This window comes from Pinus tabuliformis, chromosome 6, assembly GCF_031772625.1.
Source record: "Pinus tabuliformis cultivar Carrire ecotype Pingquan chromosome 6, CPIR1, whole genome shotgun sequence".
Lineage (NCBI taxonomy): Eukaryota > Viridiplantae > Streptophyta > Pinopsida > Pinales > Pinaceae > Pinus > Pinus tabuliformis.
Genome location: NC_142292.1, coordinates 1,206,317,507 through 1,206,340,488, shown reverse-complemented (window position 1 = coordinate 1,206,340,488; position 22,982 = coordinate 1,206,317,507). Strand labels below are relative to the sequence as shown.

The 22,982-nt window shown below is 37.1% G+C and overlaps 1 protein-coding gene across 4 annotated transcripts in view; it reads left to right on the top strand.

Moving 5' to 3' along the window:
* Positions 1 to 22,982, top strand: part of LOC149263049 (phosphoribosylglycinamide formyltransferase, chloroplastic-like) — a 246,336-nt gene that overhangs the window by 163,056 nt on the left and 60,298 nt on the right. For all 4 annotated transcript variants that reach the window (XR_016259224.1, XM_089425687.1, XM_089425684.1 and 1 more), the window contains exon 5: positions 15,331 to 15,457. Coding sequence is in view for 3 of the 4 variants with exons in the window: in XM_089425687.1 (XP_089281813.1) it covers positions 15,331 to 15,457 (127 nt within the window). In the remaining variant the exon portion in view is untranslated. The remainder of the gene's footprint in view (positions 1 to 15,330; positions 15,458 to 22,982) is intronic.

The window sequence follows — 22,982 nt, the reverse complement described above, 5'->3', positions numbered from 1 at the left end:
CTTCTTCTTTGTGGCCTCTTCTTTGTACTTCTTCACCGAATGCTTGTTGAGTTGCTTGCCTCTAAGTGAGGTCGAGTGTGGCTACTTATACACCTCACCTCATGTCCCTTAGGCCGACATGATCTCAAGTAGGTAGGCCAACTTCTTCTAGCAAGTTCTTCCATCATTGTAGGCCGACTTGAAGAGGATAAGTGACAAGGTCTTGGAGGATACTTTACATAGACATGTTTGACCTTTCACAAAGTGTAACATGACTTCATTACATGACAATGACTTAATATTTTATGACTAGATGACAAATAATTCCTAAAGACTCTCAATGCGAGTCTTGACTCAAAAATAAAATCTCTTGGTCATGAAACCCGCGAAGCAAGCAATACAATAATTTTATTTTTCTTCTTTACATTTCATTACATAAAATCATAATTACATGTCATTATGAAGACCGAACCTAGTTACACTTTTCTGCACTCCCTCTTAACTGGGGAGGTATTCATAATGGTACTTGGTCATTCTCAATCTTAAGAATTTCTCATAAGAAGAATTCGGATTGGTAACTCATTTGTATAGCATCATATCAACCAACATTGTCACATAGCAATGCCTTGACTAACAACTCCATCTCTCCACAAGATTTGAGCTCAATGCTGGCAAGACCAATGATTTATAGACACTCTCATCATTGTCTCTTTTGGAACATCCCCTACCTGGGTACTCAGGTTGTGTTCCATGAGGACTACTCTTATTTTGGACTCCCCAGCCCTAAAAGAATATCGGTTCTCCACGATTACTCTTTTATTGGATGCCCTATCTCATCCTCAAAGAGTATCAGATGCCAAATAATTACCCAATCCTCCATTCTGTTTTCCTAGGTGAAGACCAAAATGATGTGTCTTTCTCTTCCTCTCAGATAGGGAGGGCATATTCCAATAAAGGAATGTACTCATTCCTACAAAAGGAATGTACGTAAGCTCCCTCTTTGCTTAGGAATTTTCAAGTTTCTTCTAAGTAAGAAACTTTTTTTCAGGTTCCCTATTAACTAGGGACCTACAATAGCTCCTCATGTGGAGATCATAGAATAACCAGTTGCTTGAAGAGCTTCTTCCTTTGATGTCACGAATTCATCTTTTGGGACTTCTTCATAGGGCACAGACCATCCATCACTTTCGTTCACGAGTCAGTCATGTCCTCATTCCTTTCATCAGAAAGTGATTCATTAGTTTTTCCATCTGGTTTTGAGTCAGTCATGTCCTCATTCCTTTCATCAGAAAGTGATTCATTAGTTTTTCCATCTGGTTTTGCTTCATGTCATGCTGCTTTCTTCATGCCTATTTTTGGAAGGATCTTACATCCTTCTATATGGTCTTCTTGGAATTCATCCACAGATCTTCCCTTTGGCAGGGCTACATAAGCCCATCTAGATATTAGTTCAAAAATACAAAATGAACACTTAAATCAAAATTACCTCTGTGATGGTCTCTTATCATGACATCTTCCTGTAGGTATCAACATCCTGCATACATGTTGACACATCTCCCAAAGATATCCATTGTTAAGGGTCTCCATCTTTTTCCGACTCTCATTAGAGTCTTCATATCTTTTTGGGAGATATTTCAGTGAACTCTTCATGGTCTCAGATGTTGAATGCCTTCTACCTTTGTTGCATATTTTACGATCTCTTCCTTTCTTTCCACACTTCATTCCGAGGAGCATCCAATCAGAGTTTCTTAATTGTAGTCAGCTTCCTCATGATTCATATGAGAACATATTATATTGATTTCATCTAGTGTGACTTATGCTTTTCTGCAATCTTTAGGAGGAGGAGATAGCCTTTTTCTTTGATCATGTTTCCCAAGATGGAACTAGTGATCCATATTATCTGCAACCATATGACATGACTTTCATAATAATCTATGTAGCAGCTTCCTTTGAACGAACGAGTTTTATCCCACTTCACTGTTATGTCACCATACCATCATCCCTTGAATCCCATGAGTTGGAATTCTTGATGAAACACTTGCTTTCTTGCTAGATCAGTGAATCCTTTGATAAGGATTCTCTCAGAGAAACTTAAGGATCTTTCATATCCTCACCCAACATATGTTTCCTTATTGACTATTGTATGATGATCCCATTCAATGATGACCTCTACTTCTTTCGTTAAGTATTATTTGAGATTTCAATGAGGTTTCTAAGAGCCCTTATTCTTTGTAATCAATAGAATTTATTCCAGACATTCTTTCTGCTTCTCATGTCAAGAGCTCTTACTTCTAATGCTTCTACCATGATGCTATAATCTGATGCATCCTATCTTATTTACATTGCTTCCTATCTATAAATTACAAGTGGAAAGTACCTTCTAGTGAAGAAGATAATCTCAGTTATAGTAGAGATCTTTTACTTCTTCCTTCTTCAAGTTCTTTCACTTCCTCAGTAATATGGGTTTCTTCCCTATCCATTTTGTCCTTATTACGTTTAGGACAATCTCTTCTATAGTGCCCAAGTTACTGACATCCATAGCATCTTACCTTAGCCATGGTCTTCCTTTCCTTTTGAGGACCAATCTTTTAAAATTTCCCTTTTCTTCTTGCCAAAGCAACATATTCTTGATTTTGCTCAAGCATAAGGAACCAACATCAACCTTTGCCTTACGTTTGGTTTCTTCGATCTTACATAGTGACCATAGATCTTGAAATGGAGTAGTCTCTTTCTTCCCATATAAACTTGAAGTGAAGTTACCCCATTCTTTAGGTAGTGCATTCAGTACCACTGTGGTCATCTCTCTATCAGACATGAATTTTCCTAGCTATTGACGTTGATCTCAAATTTTTGATATCCTCATGAAGTATGAGGCTATTCCATCTTCCTTGGACATCTTTAGTTTGTAGAGTTCTTGCCTTAATGAGATTACTTCTCCTGTAGTACTTACAGAAAACAACTCTACCAATTTGTCATATATAGCTTTTGCAGTCTCCAACTTTGATACATATGGGATTAGAGAGTCTTTTATAGATTCTATAAGAATTCTTTGGGCTCTCACTTCTCCCTTCATGAATCTAGCATGTGCTTGAGTATCTTCCTTTGGAGGTTGGGTTATCGATCCTTTGATGTGATCCATGACCTCATTCTCAATAAGATTTAGGTCTGTCCTTTTCTTCCATGCAAGGAAATTTGCAATGCCAACCAATTTATTGCTTTCCTTGCAAAAAGACATTTTGTTATTATCAGATATAGTCATAGACTTACTTGAGAAATCGATGCTTGCTTCCTCCTTTATCTTGATGTTGATAGAGGATTTTCTTCTTGAGAGATTGATGAGAGAGAGCTTGATTCACGATCCTTCTTGAATGTTTTAGTCTTCCTTCTTTCTTGAAGATGGTTTCAAGACTCTTGTTGGTGTATATTTCTTCAATCTAGGGTTTTGAAGAGATTGACCTTGGTAGCCCATGAATCTGCTACGATCCTTCTTGATTGAATGCCCCTTCTTGACTTTAGCACCTAAGCTCTGATACCATGTTGAGAAATCTAGGGTATGAATAGTTAAAAGATTTTTCTGTTTGATAATTGCTTGTGGTATACTTTTACTTCTTAGCTTATAGTATTTTCTTTATTATGTTACTATTGTGTTCTTTTCATCAAGAAAATTACCAATATGCACAATAAAAGACAAGTGACACAGTATGTAGGCTTGTCAGTTAGGGCCAAAACCTCTCACCTCTTGAGAGGAAAACCCGATCAAAATTCTTCTTTTAGATCTTCAATTGATGAGCACCAAGATCATGACAAAGACCCTTGACCCAAGTATCCTCCCAAGAACCTTGTCACTAACCTTGATGCTCTGCCTCTTCCCTTTCTCGACTTTCTTCTTGATCTTGAACTGCTCTCCTTGGCTTCCCCTAGAGAAACTTGGTCTCTATCCTTCACACTACTTCTTCTTGGCTTCCCCTAGAAAATCTCGGTCTTTAGTCTCTAGCTCAGTTACCCAAAACATGTACCTTAGAAGAACCCTTCGTTTGCTATCTCCAGAAGGAACTTCTCCTTCGCTGACCCAAAAGAAACTCTCCTTCGTTGACCCAGAAGAATCTCTCCTTTGCTGACCCAGAAGAAACTCTTCTTTGCTGACCCAGAAGAATCTCTCCTTCGTTGACCCAGAAGAACCTCTCCTTCGCTAACCCTAGAAGAAACTTCTCCTTTGCTATGCCCAGAAGGAACTCTTCTTTGCTTGCCTAGAGGAAACTCTCCTTCGTTTGCCCATAAGAAACTCTCCTTCGTTATGTCCAGAAGAATCCTTCTTATCACTTCTTTGCACTTCTTCTTTGTGGCCTCTTCTTCGTACTTCTTCTTCACCGAATGCTTGTTGGGTTGCTTGCCTCTAAGTGAGGCTGATTGTGGCTACTTATACACCTGACCTCATGTCCCTTAGGCTGACATGATCTCAAGTAGGTAGGCCGACTTCTTATAGCAAGTTCTTCCATTGTTGTAGGCCGACTTGAAGAGGATAAGTGACAAGGTCTTGGAGGATACTTTACATAGACAAGTTTGACCTTTTACAAAGTGTAACATGACTTCATTAGATGACAACGACTCTAATATTTTATGACTAGATGACAAATAATTCCTAAAGACTCTCAATGGGAGTCTTGACTCAAGAATAAAATCTCTTGCTCATGAAACCCATGAAGCAAGCAATACAATAATTCTATTTTCTTCTTTACATCTCATTACATAAAATCATAATTACATGTCATCATGAAGACCGAACCTAGTTACACTTTTCAACACTTATCATACAACATTGGTGCTTGGATGAAGGTGGGTTGCTATTGAAAAGGTACTTTGATCATTTTGTAATCAGGTTGGGCATTTAGTATCAATGACGAGGTGATCTGGAAGATTCACAAACCTTGAATGTAATTTTGTTCTCTCACCTTATCAGGGGGGTTAATCTTTGACCCTAGTCTAGTGGGACCTCCCTTAAGACCCTTTGGGTTATAGGAGGGGCAGTGCTTGGAAAGCCAAGACTGAGATAGCATGTTCCATTCTCTCTATACCATACGCAACCTTTTCCATGCCACATTACAAGCCTCATATCTCACCTTCATTCTTTGGGTACAACTAGTAGGGCCTTGAAACTCTGCCTTGGGAGGTTGATGCAACTAAAAGAAAAGGAAAAGCATAGCATGGGCACAACAAAACAATAGAAAGAAAAATCAAAATGTAAAAGATGGTTGGGACATAAAGATTAGCACGTGGGCAAAAGCCTAGCATGAGCTCTAACTACCTCATATGGCCATCACTTGGTTCATGAGCACATGATGCTCCATTACATAAAAAAGGAACCCTTGCATGTCCCAATTCTGATTAGTGATAGACTGACTCACCTTAAAGGGGTAATAAAATTATTACATCATACGAAGCAAGCTCTAATCCTTGAGCTGTAAGTTGTAAGACAAGGAATAATCAAGAAGTAAAAGACGCACAAGAAGGGTGGAAAATTTAGTCTGGGCTAGTAGCTCATGCATCCATGAATACTCCCTCCTCACATCTATACACTTAGGATGTGGACACCGCCGTCAACTGGTCCCTTTGACCATGGCACTTGACCATGAAGCATTCTCCCCTCCATTAACACATTATTATTATACACTAACACCTAAAATTGAAGGGTGGACCAACGAACTGTTACTTCCCCTTAGGGGCTCGAAGCACTTAATAGGGTTGACCATTAGCCACTCCTACCAAGGGAGAAACACGTTTGGGAGAACTTGTTCCCGATTTTGGAAGGGGATCTTTGTTCGAAGTATTAAACTGCCCTTAACATTCAAGTTTGGTTCACTTAGATGCATTATTGATCTTAGTTTCTAATGGATGGTTGCTTTCACTAGAATCCATGTTGTTCTTGTCTGGTGGTTTAACGACCCAAGCTTTGGGTACCCACTCCACAGATACCCAGGCTTTCTTGAGGAGTACATGGTGTAAACAGGTGCAGTGTTGAGAGACTGGAGGCTTCTAACAACATTAACAGATGACACATATCCCAGAGTACCTCCATGACCTAGGATGTTGGTCTACTTTAACCTAGTTTTGAAGATGCTTCATGATGACACCATTGGACCTAGTATGCCCCCAGGATGGCCTTGACACGACCTGATGGGATGGAGTTGATTTAGAGCCTAGTTGAGGATGTGCTCCTATTAAGAGACTAGGGAGGTCTTGTTGCACTAGAGGAAGCCCTAACACTGGAGAGGAGGAGGCCTCTTTTGACAGTTGGAGACCCATGGAGACCAATTGATGGCACCCCAATTGGATCTTGGGATCTTATAGGAGATATTGAGGTGAATTTGAGGGCCAACCCTCGAATTTTGGATTATACAGGCATTTACACACATTTGGACTCCTGATCACTCTTTTGCATGGCATTGGAGCCTAAATGAGGCATGACGTCAACAATTTAGAGGTTACGACTCACGTGTGGGCTAATTAGGCATATTTTAATGTTAGCTAATGGGTTGGCTTGTAACCCAAGTAATTTAATGATAAAACATGTTTTTAGGGGCTTTGTAGGCGAAATTAGGAGACCTAATCCTCGTAAATAGAGGATAGGCTCATTCATTTATCATCATCACTTGTGACTAATTCGGCCTTCTTAGAGAATTCAACTTAGCTAAATTTGTGAATATCTTGTGGTGATGTGATCTATGGTGGATTTTTGCTTACAGAGCTATTCTTTGGCTCTGGAGAGGTCATTTTGGAGTAATAAAGGACTTGTTCATGCATTCTATTTTGTAAGTGTACCTTGTATTTGATAAATCTTTGTATGTAATGGTTGATTATCTAGGGTTTCTATGTGCAAGTTATTGTTGAAAATTATTCTATGGATTCTAATGATAATATTGCATGCTTTACCCACTTATAGGATTTGAATGACAATCCCATGGGTGAATCTTTCAACTAGCTCTCCCTATTGACTTTGCTCCCTCACAAAAATGGTAGCTAGGGTTTGAAACCTAGGGTTTCATTATTCCTTGACTCTTTTGCTAAGGTTTAGTCATTTTAAAACCTCCCATAGACTCCATCACCCAAGGTCAAGGCACTGGTCCTGGTTACATGGTTGATCACTTGGAAAACTTTCATAAAATCACTCTTCTCTCCCCTAAACTTGGAATTTCGACTTCTTAAGGTAAGCTAGTAGCCAGGGCTAGGGCACCTTTTCCAAATAGAGTTTTAAAAAGTTCCCTGGCAAAGGGATTCAACACGCGGAGGTAAGGTATTTATCTCAAAATCAAGTCATTCCCGTGGCTAATCTCTTTATTTTAGGGCTAACATCTCTTTCCCTAGGCAAATTGTGCCCTACAAATGCCCTAGTTCGCCCTAGGCTTCAACTTTGGGCTTGTAGAAGGCTTCTTGTTGTTGAAAAATGTGCCGAGGTGTTTCTTAGTGCTTTTTTCCTAAGCCTAGGAAAACAAGTGAACCCACCTTTTTAGTGTGACTTTATGAGATCATTAAAGTCATGTGACTTTTTAGTCACTTTATGAGGCAAAAAATACATGGTACAATAAGTTATTAAAGTGACTAGAGGGTGCCATTAATGAAGGGGGAGACATAAGGGGGGGTCAATGTGAGTTTAGATCTCCACCCTTGATTAAGAGAAGCTGAGATCTAATCTCAACCCTTGATCTTAGGGATAGGTTTTGCCATCCTTATGGAGACTAAAAAAGGGGAAAAAGGCAAATGGAGGCTCATTTATTCTTCATGTGTAGATTTGGAGAAGAGGTGCAGAGGAGAGGAGAAGCTGAAGGAGATGGCTGAGATAGCAAGCATTTGCAGCAAGGAGAGACATATAACAACCCGAAATTCTAGGATGGAAGTGTGACATGCAAACCAATAAGGTACAAGAGGTATAATAGCCCGAAAATTGAGGAGAAGATTTAGTGCTTATTTCGAGGGAGTCAGGTCACATTTATTGCTGCTCACAACACAGAGTTCAAGGTAAAAGTCGATCTGAGGCATGGATTTCGAGGGAAGAAAAGTCAGATTGAGGCTCGAATTTCGAGGGCCAAAAGTGCTGAACTGTGGCACGAAATTCAAGGGCTCGAAGTCTGGACAGTGGCATGAATTTCAAGGGCAGAGGTGCTGGACTGTGGCAAAAATTTCTAGGTAGCAACACGGTTTTCAAGGAGCTGGCCCAAATTTCTAGGAGGGAGATAAGTACCCCTGTTGTGTAATTAATGCTGTAAATTTCTCTGAGAAAAAACAAATAAAAATCCTCTTCCTACTGGTTTTCCCTTCGGGGTTTTTCTAGGGTCTGATTGACCAAATATCAATGTCTAAATTTTGTTCATGCTTGTGAAATTTATCAGCTGATTTGTGAAAAAGTAGTGGTAGCTTCTAGTGTTTTAATTGCATTTACATTCAAATATAAATGTCAACAATGAACAATGGGGTTTGGGCATTAAAGTTGATGTGAAAAGCAACTTGAAACTGGGTGGGGCTACATGACACAAATTTTCTACACTTGTTCCATAAATTGATTATATACATCTATTTGAAGCCTTTTCTTGGCCTTGTGATCCTAGACAAGCCTATTAACCTTGCTTATTTGAAGCCTTTATTTGGCCTTGTGATCCTAGACAAGCCTATTAACCTTGCTTATTCTTGAGCCCTAGATCATGTTGTGCCCTAATTAGGCTTTTTGGAGGATGCACATTGTGTTGTCGTGCTAGCTAATCCCTCTTCTTAAGAAGAGAAACCCTCCTCAAGCCTATTTTTGTCACCTTACCCCTGGTACTTGACAAATCCTTTTGATGACATACTATAGGGAAGCCTCCCCTTTGGTGAAGTCCACTAAAAAGCAGGAGGTAGTGGCTGTGGTGGCAGTGGGCCACACCTCATATTGTTGTCCCTTGGTCTAGTGCTTGCCTTGTGAGCTTCCCTCACAAGGCCTACTAAATTCTGAGGCAACAATGCATAGACGGCTTTAATGCTAAGTTACCAGGATTCGAATACGGATACAGATACAGATACAAATCCGCTAGTTTTTTGAAAATCCAGGATCCGGATACGGCAAGGATACGTCAAGTACAAAAAAAATAAAAAATAATAATATTTTTTAAATTTAAAAGAACACTTTAGAGTTCAAAAATCAAATACTCCTTGAAACCATCAAACACTTTTCGAATTGAAACCATTAGATATATTATAAATATGAAAACTGAAACATTGAAATGATGCATCCTCCCTCATCCAAAGTAACAAAAAATATCATAATATCATAAATGATAATAGTAAATACATTTACATATTCTCAAATGGATCTACATTATCTTCTGCATATTGCAACTCTACATCATGAATAGATGATGGGGGTCCTGGAATGTAGGAAGTTGCATCAGTAGGCTGGACTGGTGGCGGAACAATATCCTCAAGTAGGTTGAGGTGAGTCATGGCATTCAGTGTCAGGTTTAAGTCAGAGATCTCAGGCTCCATATCCTACATCCTGCTCGGACCTTTTTTATACTCTGGTTCAACATGTGATAGAAGACGGAGGTTGGAATGAACATACACAAGATCCTCAACGTTTGTAGCTCCTAGCCTGTTTGCTCTTCATTGAATGGATGAACCCATATGTACTCCAATTCCTCTAGGCTAATGAGGAACTAGCAACCTGTGATAACAACCTGGTGGCTAGAGTGGAGAGATGAATGCTATCCGCACCATGGAAGCCCCACCAAGTAATAGGATCAAGATGCCCTTGATCATCCATAGTTATTGGCTCTGAAAAGCTACCAGTAGATTGTACAAATCCTCCAAATTCTTGGCGTATTTCCATTGCAACTCCCATATCTTTATAAATTTTCCTCAAAGCTGTCTTGTATCCTTGTACCACTTCAAAATCCTTGTTTGGCACTGTTCTACTAGGCAAAGACAAAATTTTGGAATGATAATATTTAGGGTGCAATGCATAGGCCAAAAGGTGTAATGGTGTGGTCATTTTGTTCCACCTTTATGTAACTGTAACTATATCCTTCACTTAATAATAGAATGTTTCAAAAGGGTCATTTTCACTTGCCCTGATAATTTCCCTTATCCTCCAACATACTATCAATGTTTTCATAAACTTCCCCAAGCAAGGTGTATCTGTGTCAAATGCCCTGATCAAGGTCAAGATTAGTACAGTAAACCATAGAAGGTATTGGACCTTGTCCCACCATGCATCATCAAGAATGATGGACTTGATTTTTTTCCCTCTATCGGAAGTGGAAGTCCTCCATGATTCATAAAGAGGGTCAATGACCATTGCTTGTAACGCTTGTCTCACCTCCACAAGCCTCTTTATGACAAGAGTGTGGGAGGTAAAATGAGTTTCAACAGCCTACAAGTTTCAAAAAGTGAAATCTTAAATGAGAAATCATATATAAATTTGTAATTAAAATTAAGAATTTCCAACACAAATTTGAAATAATATTGATTAAAAAAAGTACCTTTAATAGCTCCAACTTTGCAAAACCTCAATATATGGCCTGGGACATTGAATGATTGGTTATGAACATTTGGATTTCTTTTGCTGCTCCATATATTTCATTAATCCATTCAATCTCACCAATCTTGGCAAGCATAAGATTCAATAAATGTACTGCACATGGAGTCCAAAAGATGTGATCATATCGACCCTCCACAATCAAACCTACAACTTTATAAACATGTGCGTTGTCTGTAATGATTTGGACAACATTATGTGGCCCCACACTTTCTATTGCATCAATAAGAATTGTGGATATGAAAGATGCATCTTTCTCTATTCCACTACAATCAACAACCTTAAAAAATGTTGCCCCTTGGGGGCATACTGCAAAAACATTAATTAATGGATGGTTTCTTTGGTCTCTCCATCCATCAGAAATGATGGACACCCCTGTTTTTCCCATGTATCCTAGATTGTTTGTCGCTGTCTATCCACGGATTGTTTCTCTGATGCCAACAAAGAAGTGCGGACTTTTTCATATCCAGGGATTTTGTACCCTTTTGGTGCTTCATTATCTGCCTTAATCATTTGTTGCCAATAAGGGGAACACACCAAATTGAATGCTAGCCCATTTGCATAGATGCAACGAGCTACATGTTCATTGGCTATGTCTCTACCTTGATTATTGAAAGCTGCTTCAAGAGGGCCTAAAGTGGGGCTTTTATTAGTTGTGGCAGCAGGCTTAGATGGCAATAGACGCCTAGTTGTAGAGCTTTGCACAGGGTGTTTTCCCTTGCAAACTTCCTATCTGCAGCTTCTCACAAAGATGCATAGAATTTCATTTTTCCAGGACTCAAACCTTGGCCAGGTTTTCCATTTGCATATTTTGGCCTGGTGCATACTTGCACCCTTGTGTTAGTTTGACCAGTGAGATGGGCCTTCACTCTAGTATATGAGCCATTTTTGATATCTTGGCATTCATTGCACTTCCATTTAAATGAACCACCTCCGGGATTTTTTCCAATAATCCCCACATACTACCATAGAGGAGATTTTGGGTCTCTTTTGATGATTTCCCCTTCACTTTGTTCATGCTGTGATGGTTCTATAATGATAATGGTCTATAGGTTACCTTACTGCATATAAAATTCAAATTATAATATATTATCAATACACAATTAAAAATTAAAATACACTTCATCTAACACATGATATAAGGTCATGATATAGTATACTTTCAATAAGATTTTAAAATTTAATATACCATGTTCTTAATGGCTAAATTGAAAATAGGAGTAAATACATAAAAAATACCAAAAAAAAAAAACAATGAAAAAATAAAAACAAACTATTAGAATAATTTAATTTCTTAATAGTAAAACACTACTATCCCTAAAATGACTAGTGACTTTTTGTTCTACCGATTTAAAACAAAGTGATTCTCTTCTATTGACAAAGTCATTCTTAAACATATTCTCTGAAAATGAACTCTTTTTCCCAACAGAGAGCCATACTTGAACATTTTCTTTAAAAACATGGTGACTTGTCTTCTATAAACAATCTCTTGCTTAGGCATTTCTCCAAAAAAAGAAGTGGTTAGCTTTAATAAATAAAGTCATATTTGATTTTTCATTGAAAACAGTATGATTCTTTTCATTGGACAGGGTCATAGACTTTCTCTAAAGATGGAGTGATTCTCTTCACCAGACTAAGTCGTATTTATACTTTTCTCTGACCACCGAGTAAGCTATTCACTAGAGATTAATCATATATCAATATGATATAAGGACCAAGCCTCAAGGTTTAAAGTTTAAACTGTATATATATATATATATATATATATATATATATATAATTGTGTCGTGCGACGATACCTTGGCAAGTTGGCCTTCGCGGAATGCCGAACCATGGTCCTTTGCCTATATATTATTGCGACGATACTGTGGTCCTCTGCGGAACGTTGAGCTGGTGAGGAATAAGTCGCCCGAACGGTGAGAGGAATAGCCGGTAAGGAATAAGGCTTAAGCCGCTCGAACTGTTCATGCCGCTGATTGCAACTTCTGCCTGTTCACTGCCTGGAGTCGGTGAAACGGTAAAGCACATTCCGGTTACGGTGATGCTTTAACGAAAAGTCTTTAACCTAGAACCTAAAGGGCAAACCTAGAAGTGCGGCTGATGTTTTTTACTTTGGAAGGTTCTGGCAAAAGCACACAGGATCCGTTTCTGTTGACAGGGATCCGTTTCTTAATTTCACTGATCCGCCTGCATCCTGTATTTTCCGCATATTTAGGCTGATCGGATCCGCAGATCTGGGGTCTTGGCCCTCACCCTGCTGGATCCGGTAACTTAGCTTTAATGCCACCAACATCAAGGTACATAGAGGACTTGATGCTCTAGATTAAATCCTAGGTCCATACCCTTATTCATGGCATAATCCAATGGAAACATTGCAATGCCCCAATCTTGAAATTATAAAAACTGTTAAGTCTGCTGGGTTTTAAGTGGAATCTAATATTCTACTTTTTCTCCATATGAAATCCAATGAGGTTGGAACTTGGAACCACTTTTAAACATTCTGAAACAATTAATGGTAATGTTAAAATTTTATGTAAAAGTGTCATTCTCTTTTATTTTTCATTATGACATTCTCCTTTATTTTTAATAATTTAATATTATGATTAATTTCATAGCATTAGTAGCGCACCAGGGTTAAGTATTAGGCTGACCCATTCATCAATTATTGTTTATTTAAAAAAATTGAGTTCCCAGAGTCCTTAGTTGCATTGTACAAACCAGCTTTTTTGGTGAAAAATGACTGGTTCAGCAGAACCGGCTCTGTATAGGAACTGGCCTGTTTGATGCTGAACTGGCTTTTTATGGTTCAGGGCAACTAGTTGCACTGAATCGACTGATTTTGCCTCCAAACCAGTCAAGCTGTCTGATTCCTCTGTTTCCGGTCCAGTTATGATAACAATGGTTTCCACTTTCCAGCTATCCAAATATTGTGTACTTGCAGATTTGATTTTCATGCTAATTTGACATGGTGTAGTTTCCAGCACTTGTTCATGCTGATTTTACATAACATATAGCTGAATTGGTTAGGTGATTTAACACATATCTTGAAGATGAAATATCAGATTTGTTTCTGGTGTAGTTTGCTGTGATAAGAAAATTCATATCTGTTATATGCCTGGCAAAGCGTGTTCCATGGGCTGTAGCATTATGGTATTGAACTGCACTTTATTTATTCTCTTGTAAGTCCAGGTGAAATTAGGTTGAAGAGAATTGAAATATTACTTCTGTAGTGTAATATTTGAGATCAGGCCCAAGGCTGAAAGTTCATAGAGATTGGATCAAGCCTCACGATTTAGTTGAAATTTTGAAATTTCAGAAGTGGTATTTCAAAAAATTTCTACATGGCATCAGAGCTGATTGGATTGAAATTCCCCTCTTGCTGATTTGAAGGCCAGATATTAATAAATTTGGCGGTTTATAGTTGGATTATAAAATAAATATTTGTTTTACACGATCTCAGAATAAATATGTCATCACATAATCAGTTAGAGAAACTATATTTTTTTGTTGATTTATCAGCTTGCGCTAACCATTGGAAGTCCATATCTGATTTGAAGGCCAGATATTAATTAATCTGGTAGTTTATAGCGGGATTATAAAAATAAATGGTTGTTTTACATGAATCTCAGCGTAAATATGTTATCACATAATCAGTTAGCGAACCATATTTTTGTTGATTTATCAGCTTGCACAAAACCAGCGGAAGGCCATATCTGACTCTGCCATTCTCCAGAAATTTCTGTAAAGGATGTTTTTAAATGAGTGTAGATGGCTTGGTTTGGTTCTTATTATATCTTACCAGGTGACTGGCTGGTGAACAAGCTGTCAGCCTTCTTTTCAGACTCATATAACTTTCGAATCTTTTACAAATGCTTGGAAATGAATGTCTTCAGATGTACAATAATCTCAACTCTCAATTATAGTGAGACTCAGGGACAACAATATTAGTCATGTCTTACAATGCATATGACATTTCTCTAAAGTCATGCAATATTAGTCATTAGATAAATTTTGAGGTCTAAAATAGGCTTCTTAACAAATATTATAAAATAATAGTGGAAATAATAAAATAAGATTAGATTACTTCATTAAGTTTTGGAGGGAAAAAATGGATTTTTTTACTTGTATTTTTATTTTATCTCCTTATGATTTTACTCAAATTTTGAGCAGGAGCACTCGTTGGATGCAAAATTTAATTTTGTGTCCAAGGAGTACTCATGTTGCATATTTTCGATGGACCCTACACGAAAAATGTGATTGCAATCAAATTTTTTCATGTATTTCGCATTTTTTGACTCTATTTCACAAAAATGTGTGCAATCACATTTTTCATGTATTTCACATTTTTCGTGTAGTAGGGTCTATCCAAAGTATGCAACATGGGTACTCCTTGGATGCAAAATTAAATTCTGCATCCAATAAGTGCTCCCACTCGAAGTTTGAGTAAAATCATAGGGAGATAAGTTGAAAATACAAGTCGAAAAATAGTTTTTTTTTTTTACTCAAAAAATGGTGAATTCATGGTTGACATCACCATATTGAATCTTATTGGTTTTTATAAAGTTGATTTTTGCTGTGCATTTTTGTTTTGAGGCCCATTTTTGACCGCAAAATTTCTCTAATGCATGCCTTACAATGCATATGCCATTACTTTGAAGTCATGTTAGAAGTTCCATTATGTTAAAGATGCATTGGTGGTGGTATGCATGAGTGTATCTATTCTTTTTACATCCTATCTTCCTTAAATACCCTGCAAAGTCTCTCTAATGTTGTTGTCCGATTTCCTTTTACAGATTTTCAGGCCCTACAGTCCACTTTGTAGATGAAAAGTATGATACTGGTAGAATCCTCGCTCAACGAGTTGTTCCTGTTCTAGCAAATGACACAGCAGAGGACTTGGCTGCAAGGGTCTTGCAAGAGGTATGGGAAAAGCTTACCTTCTGTGTTATATTTGTCTCATCATTCTTTCAACTGGCAACAAAATAGCCAGATTCCAGAGTAGAAGTGTGTTCTTTTAATTTTGTACTTGTAGTTCCGCAATCTCTGCTTAGGTAATATTTTGCTTTCCCATTGAATCACAACATTTCTTTAGTCGTGAGTGAGAAATTTCAATTATATCAGAATTATTACAAGCATTATACAACAAAAATGAGACCTTGGGAGTCTTAGGTAATATTTTGCTTTCCCATTGAATCACAACATTTCTTTAACCGTGAGTGAGAAATTTCAATTATATCAGAAATATTACAAGCATTATACAACAAAAATGAGACCTTGGGAGTCATGATGACATGACCCAAAAGGCAACTTTACTAATTACACCTCTTAATGCAAACATAAATAGTATTAAAGGGGGTTCACGTCCTGGTTATATTATACTCGAGTTCTCAAAATAAATGATTACTTTTCTCTATTTTTCATTGCCATTATATTATTGTGGAGTATTGTCATGCAGTGTCAAAGCATTGACTGTAGCCTTTAAGTGGGCAACTCAAGATTTATTGCATTAATTTTATTATGTTATTTAGGATCTTGGAATTTTATCATGTATTAATCCCTATCCCCAAACTTTCCTTTCAAATTGTTGAATGTTATTTCTAATATTATCTTAGAGATTTCATTCTTTTCTTATATGTTTGTTTTTGTATTTTTGAGTATGGCCCAGAAATTTTCAAGAATTCCATATTTTTATTATAATTTAGGATGCACTTTGATGATTATTTGAAAATTGATCTAGTTTGTAACTATTATTCATAGTAATTCCTTCCCCTACCACACTGCAATCAACAAATACAAAGTAATATTTTTGGCCTTAGAGGGTAGAGAAAATGAGTCAACATGGAATTCAAATGTCTAGTATCAAGCATTAACTACTGCACTTCTGGTTGGATGGGAATCATATTTGCCTTGTTTCACCATTCAGGAAGTAGTAGGAGGATCTCTTTTAATTAGTGGATTCCACTCCTCTATACCCTTGTTAGTATTCTTTTGTTTTCTCCCAACATGCTCGAGTTATAACCTAAGTTGCACTAAAACAGATATGGGAATGGATACAGATACAACAAATTTTCAAAAAATTGGGATATGATACAACAAGGAAACAACACACACACACACACACACATATATACAACAAAATAAGAATTTCATATTACCATTCATTTTTTAGAATCCAGATTCTATATCTAAAAATACATAATCAATTATCATCTGTCATCATCATCAATTCAGCATAAACATTGTTGTCATCATTAATGATTATATAACATTCTTGATTCAACATATCATCAAGTTTCTGTTTCAAATTTCAATCATCAACATGACAAGTTACAACATCATCAACAAAATTAATAATGCACACTACATAATACAAAGTACAAAATGAACTATGACTGACAGTCTACTATCATTATTCATAATTCATATAGCATATTATGATATTCAATATTCATTGTTCAAAAGTTTAAAACACCATCATAAATTACATTTACATATCATCAAATATGTCGTCATTCTTATCAATAAGAACCACATCTTCAACAAAATTTATAATGCACACTACATAATACAAAGTACAAAATGAACTATGACTGGCAGTCTACTATCATTATTCATATGGCATATTATGGTATTCAATATTCATTGTTCAAAAGTTTAAAACACCATCATAAATTACATTTACATGTCATCAAATATGTCTTCATTCTCATCACTAAGAACCACATCCTCTCAGAAGTGGGAGCATTATTTCCATGTCCACTTGAAGGTCCAACTATTGATGCCCCCTCATCAAACAAAGTCATATGAGACGTGCCATTCAATGTCATATCCAAGTCAGGCAACTCTGGTTCCACATCCCATAGTTTGGCAACCCCAAATTTGTATTCGTCTCTCCTGTGTGATAGAAGGTGACGGTTTGAATGAACATACACTAGGTCCTTAGCCTTCTTAGAGCCCAATTTGTTACGCTTCATTGAATGGATGAAGCCATATGTACTTTAGTTCCTTTCTTCCGAAGATGAACTAGCACCCTGTGACAAGATCCTGATGGCCATTTTTTTGATGTAGGAGCATCTCCTATTTTGTATTTATTTAGTTTGGAGAAGTTTAGAAAATTCTAGACTTTATGGAGACTTCTAGAATTTGCTGGAGATTAAGGAGTTATGATAGATTCCTAGAATTGAGAGGATTTCTCTCAACCTCCAAATATCTAGGAAGGAGTTCTCTCTTTGAGGAATTCGAGAGTTTTCCTCCTCTAGAATAAATAGCCATGTAATTCATTTGTAAAACCAAGTTTTGAGAGAAATTAATTTAATTAATCATATGTTTGTTTTTTTGAGCAATTTGTTCCTCTGCTCTGCATAATTTTTGGATACGTGGAAGTTCTCCACCACAGTAGTTCCACCAATCAATTGGACTTAATTTGGTCTTGCCTTGCATACAATCAATATCAGAACCCCAACCCTTTGATCTCACAAAATGAGCAAACTTTGAACAAATCGAATCCCAATTTTAGGATCTACAAAAATATTTCTATAAGCCTTTTAAAATCCTTGTGAGACTTCTAGGTCTTTGTTTGGTGTGGTTCTTTCTGGATCACTTAGCAACTCTACAACATAATATTTTGGATTCATTGCATAGGCTAAAAGGTGCAATGGGGCGGTCATCTTGTTCCACCTTTTGGTCAATATATCTTTGATTCCTCTGTAAAATAATTCCTTTGTGTCCTTCTTAGCATTTATAACCACCCTTATCTTCTCTATCATGGAATCAATGCCCTCATACACCTCTCCCAAATTAGGCATATTTGTGTCAAATAGGGGGAACAAATCCACAATTGGTTTAGTAAATTCCAAGAGGTGTTCCACCCTATCCCACCATTCATCATCAACAACCAACCTTTTCACTGCTTGTGCTCCATCAAATTGATATTGCCTCCATTGATTCCAAAGAGAATTGCATACCATTGATTATAATGCTTCCCTTTGATCCCACGAAATGAGCAAAATCTGAATCCCAATTTCAAGATTTACAAAAAGCTTTCTAAAAGCTTTTTTAAATCCTTGTGAGACTTCTAGGTCTTTGTTTGGTGTGGTTCTCTTTGGATCACTTAGTAACTCTGCAACATAATATTTTGGATTCACTGCATAGGCCAAAAGGTGCAACGGGGCGGTCATCTTGTTCCACCTTTTGGTCAATATTCTTTTACTTCTCTGTAAAAGAATTCATCTGTGTCCTTCTCCTTGGCATTTATAACCACCCTTATCTTCTCTTTCATGGAATCAATGTCCTCATACACCTCTCCCAAATTAGGCATATTTGTGTCTAACAGGCGGAGCAAATCCACAATTAGCTTAGTAAATACCAAGAGGTACTCCACGCTATCCCACCATTCATCATCAACAACCAACCTTTTCACTGCTTGTGCTCTATCAAATTGGGATTGCCTCCATTGATTCCAAAGAGATCTGCTTGTGCTCTATCAAATTGGGATTGCCTCCATTGATTCCAAAGAGATCTACATACCATTGATTGTAATGCTTCTTTCACTTGCATAAGCCTTGTTAAGACTATGATGTGAGAAGCAAAAGGAGTCTCGACAACCTGCAAGTGCCAAATTCAATGATTCAATAAATTAAAAATCATAATTTGATTGAATAACTGTTATGATTCACGAATCATGACATTTGAGAATCCAATTTACATATTTGAATTTAGAATCATAGAAATTAGAATTTATGAAATAAACTTTAAAGTTTATGTACCTTAGGGAGCTCCAACTTCATGAATTTTTTGTAGATGCCTTGGTGGTGGTTTGTGATGCAGACTTGAATTTCTTTTGCCTTTTCAAAAATAATTCGAATCCACTCAATTTGCTTCCCCATCTTGCTCAACATGAGGTTCAATGAATATTCAACACAAGGGGTCCAAAAGATGTGCTGATATTTGCCTTCAATAATTAAGCTTGCTGCTCTACACACTGTTGCATTGTTACTTATTACTTGGACAACATTTTCTGCTCCCACCAATTCAATTGTTTCAACCAAGATGTCAACAATGAATTGAGAATCTTTCATCTGCCCCTCACAATCCACTGCCTTCAAAAACATTGCCCACTCTGGGCTCTGAGCAATCACATTGATCAAAGGCCTATTCCTTTGATCTTTCCTTGCTTAAACCTTTTCCCTATGTCCCATTCTCTTTAGGTGGGTTAGTGCATATTCGAATCCCATTGCCTCTTAACCCAAGTAAATGTACTTTAACCCGCGGGTATGATCCCTTAAACTCCTTTTGACACTCATTGCAAACCCATGCCAATGATCCCCCTCCTTAGATCTTCCCTACAACAATTATATATTTCCAAAATGGTGACTTTGGATCAACTTTAGAAATAGAGACATATTCAATTTCATGTTCCTTTGCCTCACGAATCACTGAACTTGAAGTTGCCATGATGATGATGTAAATGGAATTGCAAAATAAATTTGACGATTACAAATTCAAACTCAATGTCTCAAACCCTTGCAAAATTTAAAAGTTTTCCAGGTTGCCATTGACTTTATTATTTTTGCAAAACATAGTTCCAACATAAGTTCCCATGTATTAAATTTTAATCTTTGGGAATTTCCACTTGAAAAGCAATAGTCCTACAATGATGAGAATGAAACTTGGCCCATGTCTTCGGGATATACTAATCAACTTTTCTGACATTTGAATATAAGCCTCTAATAACCAAACTTTAATTTGACCTGATAACTACAGTCCAACCAACTCATTTATTTTTATAATGATTGGGTTCAAATCTAAGCTGTTTAGATGTAACATATGCAAGATTCATAAAGCAAGTTCTCCAATCAACCTTTTACTTTTAAGTTTTTATAATGATTGGCTTCAAATCAAAGTTTTTCATTTGCGACATCTGCCTAGATTCATGAAGCAAGTTCTATGTACATGTAACAATTGCTATATAAGTTCATAAGCTAGAGCATTATGCATTGTTGGACGCAAATGTGTAGTGGCAAATTAGATTGTGTGAAGAGATGAAATCTCAAAATCCTATCTCAATAGAGGACACCAAGAGGAGCCAATATGTTCTTATTTTTCAAGTTATAACAATAGTGTCACTTGCAATATCGATCTAAGTTCCAATTTTATCAGCTGTCCCTAAATAATTTGAAGTCATGCTGAGAGACATGATATAAGCAGGTTGTATGTGTAAACTGTAAAGTTGTAAACTGCCCACTTATCAACCTATGTCACTCAAACCATGAGGGTCTGTCAGAAGGCAACAAATTAATGGTAAATCAATTGATGTTGAAAAAACCTACGTGTTTCACATATTGTAGTTGTAATTTTTCACAAAGAATGAAAATGACCATTTTTCCAAAGCCGTATGCCACTGTAGCTCTACAATGGTGATACCTTTGTCGATGCTGAGGTGCTCAAACAAAACAATGAAATAAAATTTAAAGGTCTTTATACCAACAAACATGGAATATAATTATCGACTTCCTATCACTAGATTTGAACTGGCTACAAGGTGCACAAGCTCTCATTTCCTTCCCCTAACTTCTTTACTTACCTTGTCCGACATCTGCTCAATGCTTGCAAGTTGCAAGTTGCCTAGAAATGGAAGTTGGATGGTGGACAAATGGCTCCAAGTTCCAATCTCCAGACGACTGTCTAGTGTCACGACTCCAGAGTCCAACCTCCAACAAGTGCCAAGCGGCTGTCAGTGTGTCCAACAAACTTACTCGGCCAACATCTCAATTTTCCAACAAGCGTGGCAACTTGAACAATGGATTTTGATCACAATGGAAATGAGGCGGGTTAGGTTTTATGTTAAACACCATTTTACTCCACCGACAATTAAGAAATTCAATTAGACAACCCTTAAAAAAAATTGTCCATTCCCGACGATTAGTAAAAATGCCCGACCGTTCCCGACTTGACGAGCTTTCAAAATCGGATCCGTTCCAAAAATCCATGATTTGTATCACGATTTTCAAATTTGTATCATGATTTTCGTGATACAGAATCATAATTTCAAAAAAGTTTTTAAAAACCCGTAAAATGCCAAGGACCCGCTTTCGACCGAAAATTGCACATTTCCAAAAAATTGAAACGAGACTAATACAGATCCATGTTGTTTCCAAGCTAGATCGTACAAGTTTCCCTACTAGAAACGGGGGTTAGCATTTACATAAATTTTGTTCCATGAAACGACATGTATTGCGGCTCACAACCATGAGAATGGGAAAGTCAGAACAAAATCAGTATTATTATTCACGTCATCAAGTCAATATTGACAAATTTGGGACACAACATCGTTGCTGCACTAATATAGGGTCCTTTCCTATCCATGATCTGAGAAAATTAACTGTCTATCACTTTTAACTACTTAGATTAAATCCTCGTACATATATGTTTACATAAATATCAGCGTGTTTGAGTGGTCAGTAGAAGCATCGATGGTGTATTGAGAGCTAGCAAGCTGGAATATCCAAAGGAGGAGGAGGCAGAGATTGTTTTGGGGTATTTCCATCTAGCACAACCCATGCCATTTTCAATCCCCATGATCCGTTTTTACCTTGAAGTGTGTTCCCATTAGGTAGGGTTGCCATTTCTTAAGTGCATGTAGTATTGCCAACATTTCCTTCTCATAAATAGCTTTGTGTAAATACTTTTCTTTGATTGGACGACTTTCGAAAGCAATGGGTCTTTCTTCTTGTATTAAAACAACACCAATTCCATTTCCTGAGGCATCACATTCCACAATAAAGGTTTTTGTGAAGTCCGGCGTAGCTAAGATTGGTGCTTGGCACATTGCCTCTTTAAGATGTTCAAAGGCCTTCGTTGCTTCTGGAGTCCATGAAGATGCATATTTTTTCAATAATGTTGTTAGAGGCGCTGTTATTCTCCCATAATTCTTAACAAACTTGCTATAATACCCTGTCAACACGAGAAATCTTCATAGATGCTTTATGGATGTGGGGATTTTCCATTCCTTAATGGCTTTAATTTTGCTAGGGTCTACCTTAACACCTTCATGAGATACAATATGACTAAAATATTCTACCTCTTGTACTCCAAAGAAACATTTGGAGCTTTTTGCATATAATTGTTTCTCCTCCAATAGTTTGAGCACCTTGTCAACATGTTGAACATGATCCTTCCAAGACTTGCTGTAGATTAATATATCATCAAAAAATACTAACAAAAAATTTCTAAGGATGGGTTTGAAAATGGAATTCATCAAACCTTGAAATGTAGAAGGTGCATTGGTAAGGCCAAAAGACACGACCAAAAATTCATAATGACCCTCATGAGTTCTAAATGCTGTTTTCAGAATGTCTTCAGTCTTCATTCTGATTTGATGATATCCTGAACGAAGATCCAACTTGGTGAAGTAAATTGATCGATGCAATTCATCCAATAATTCATC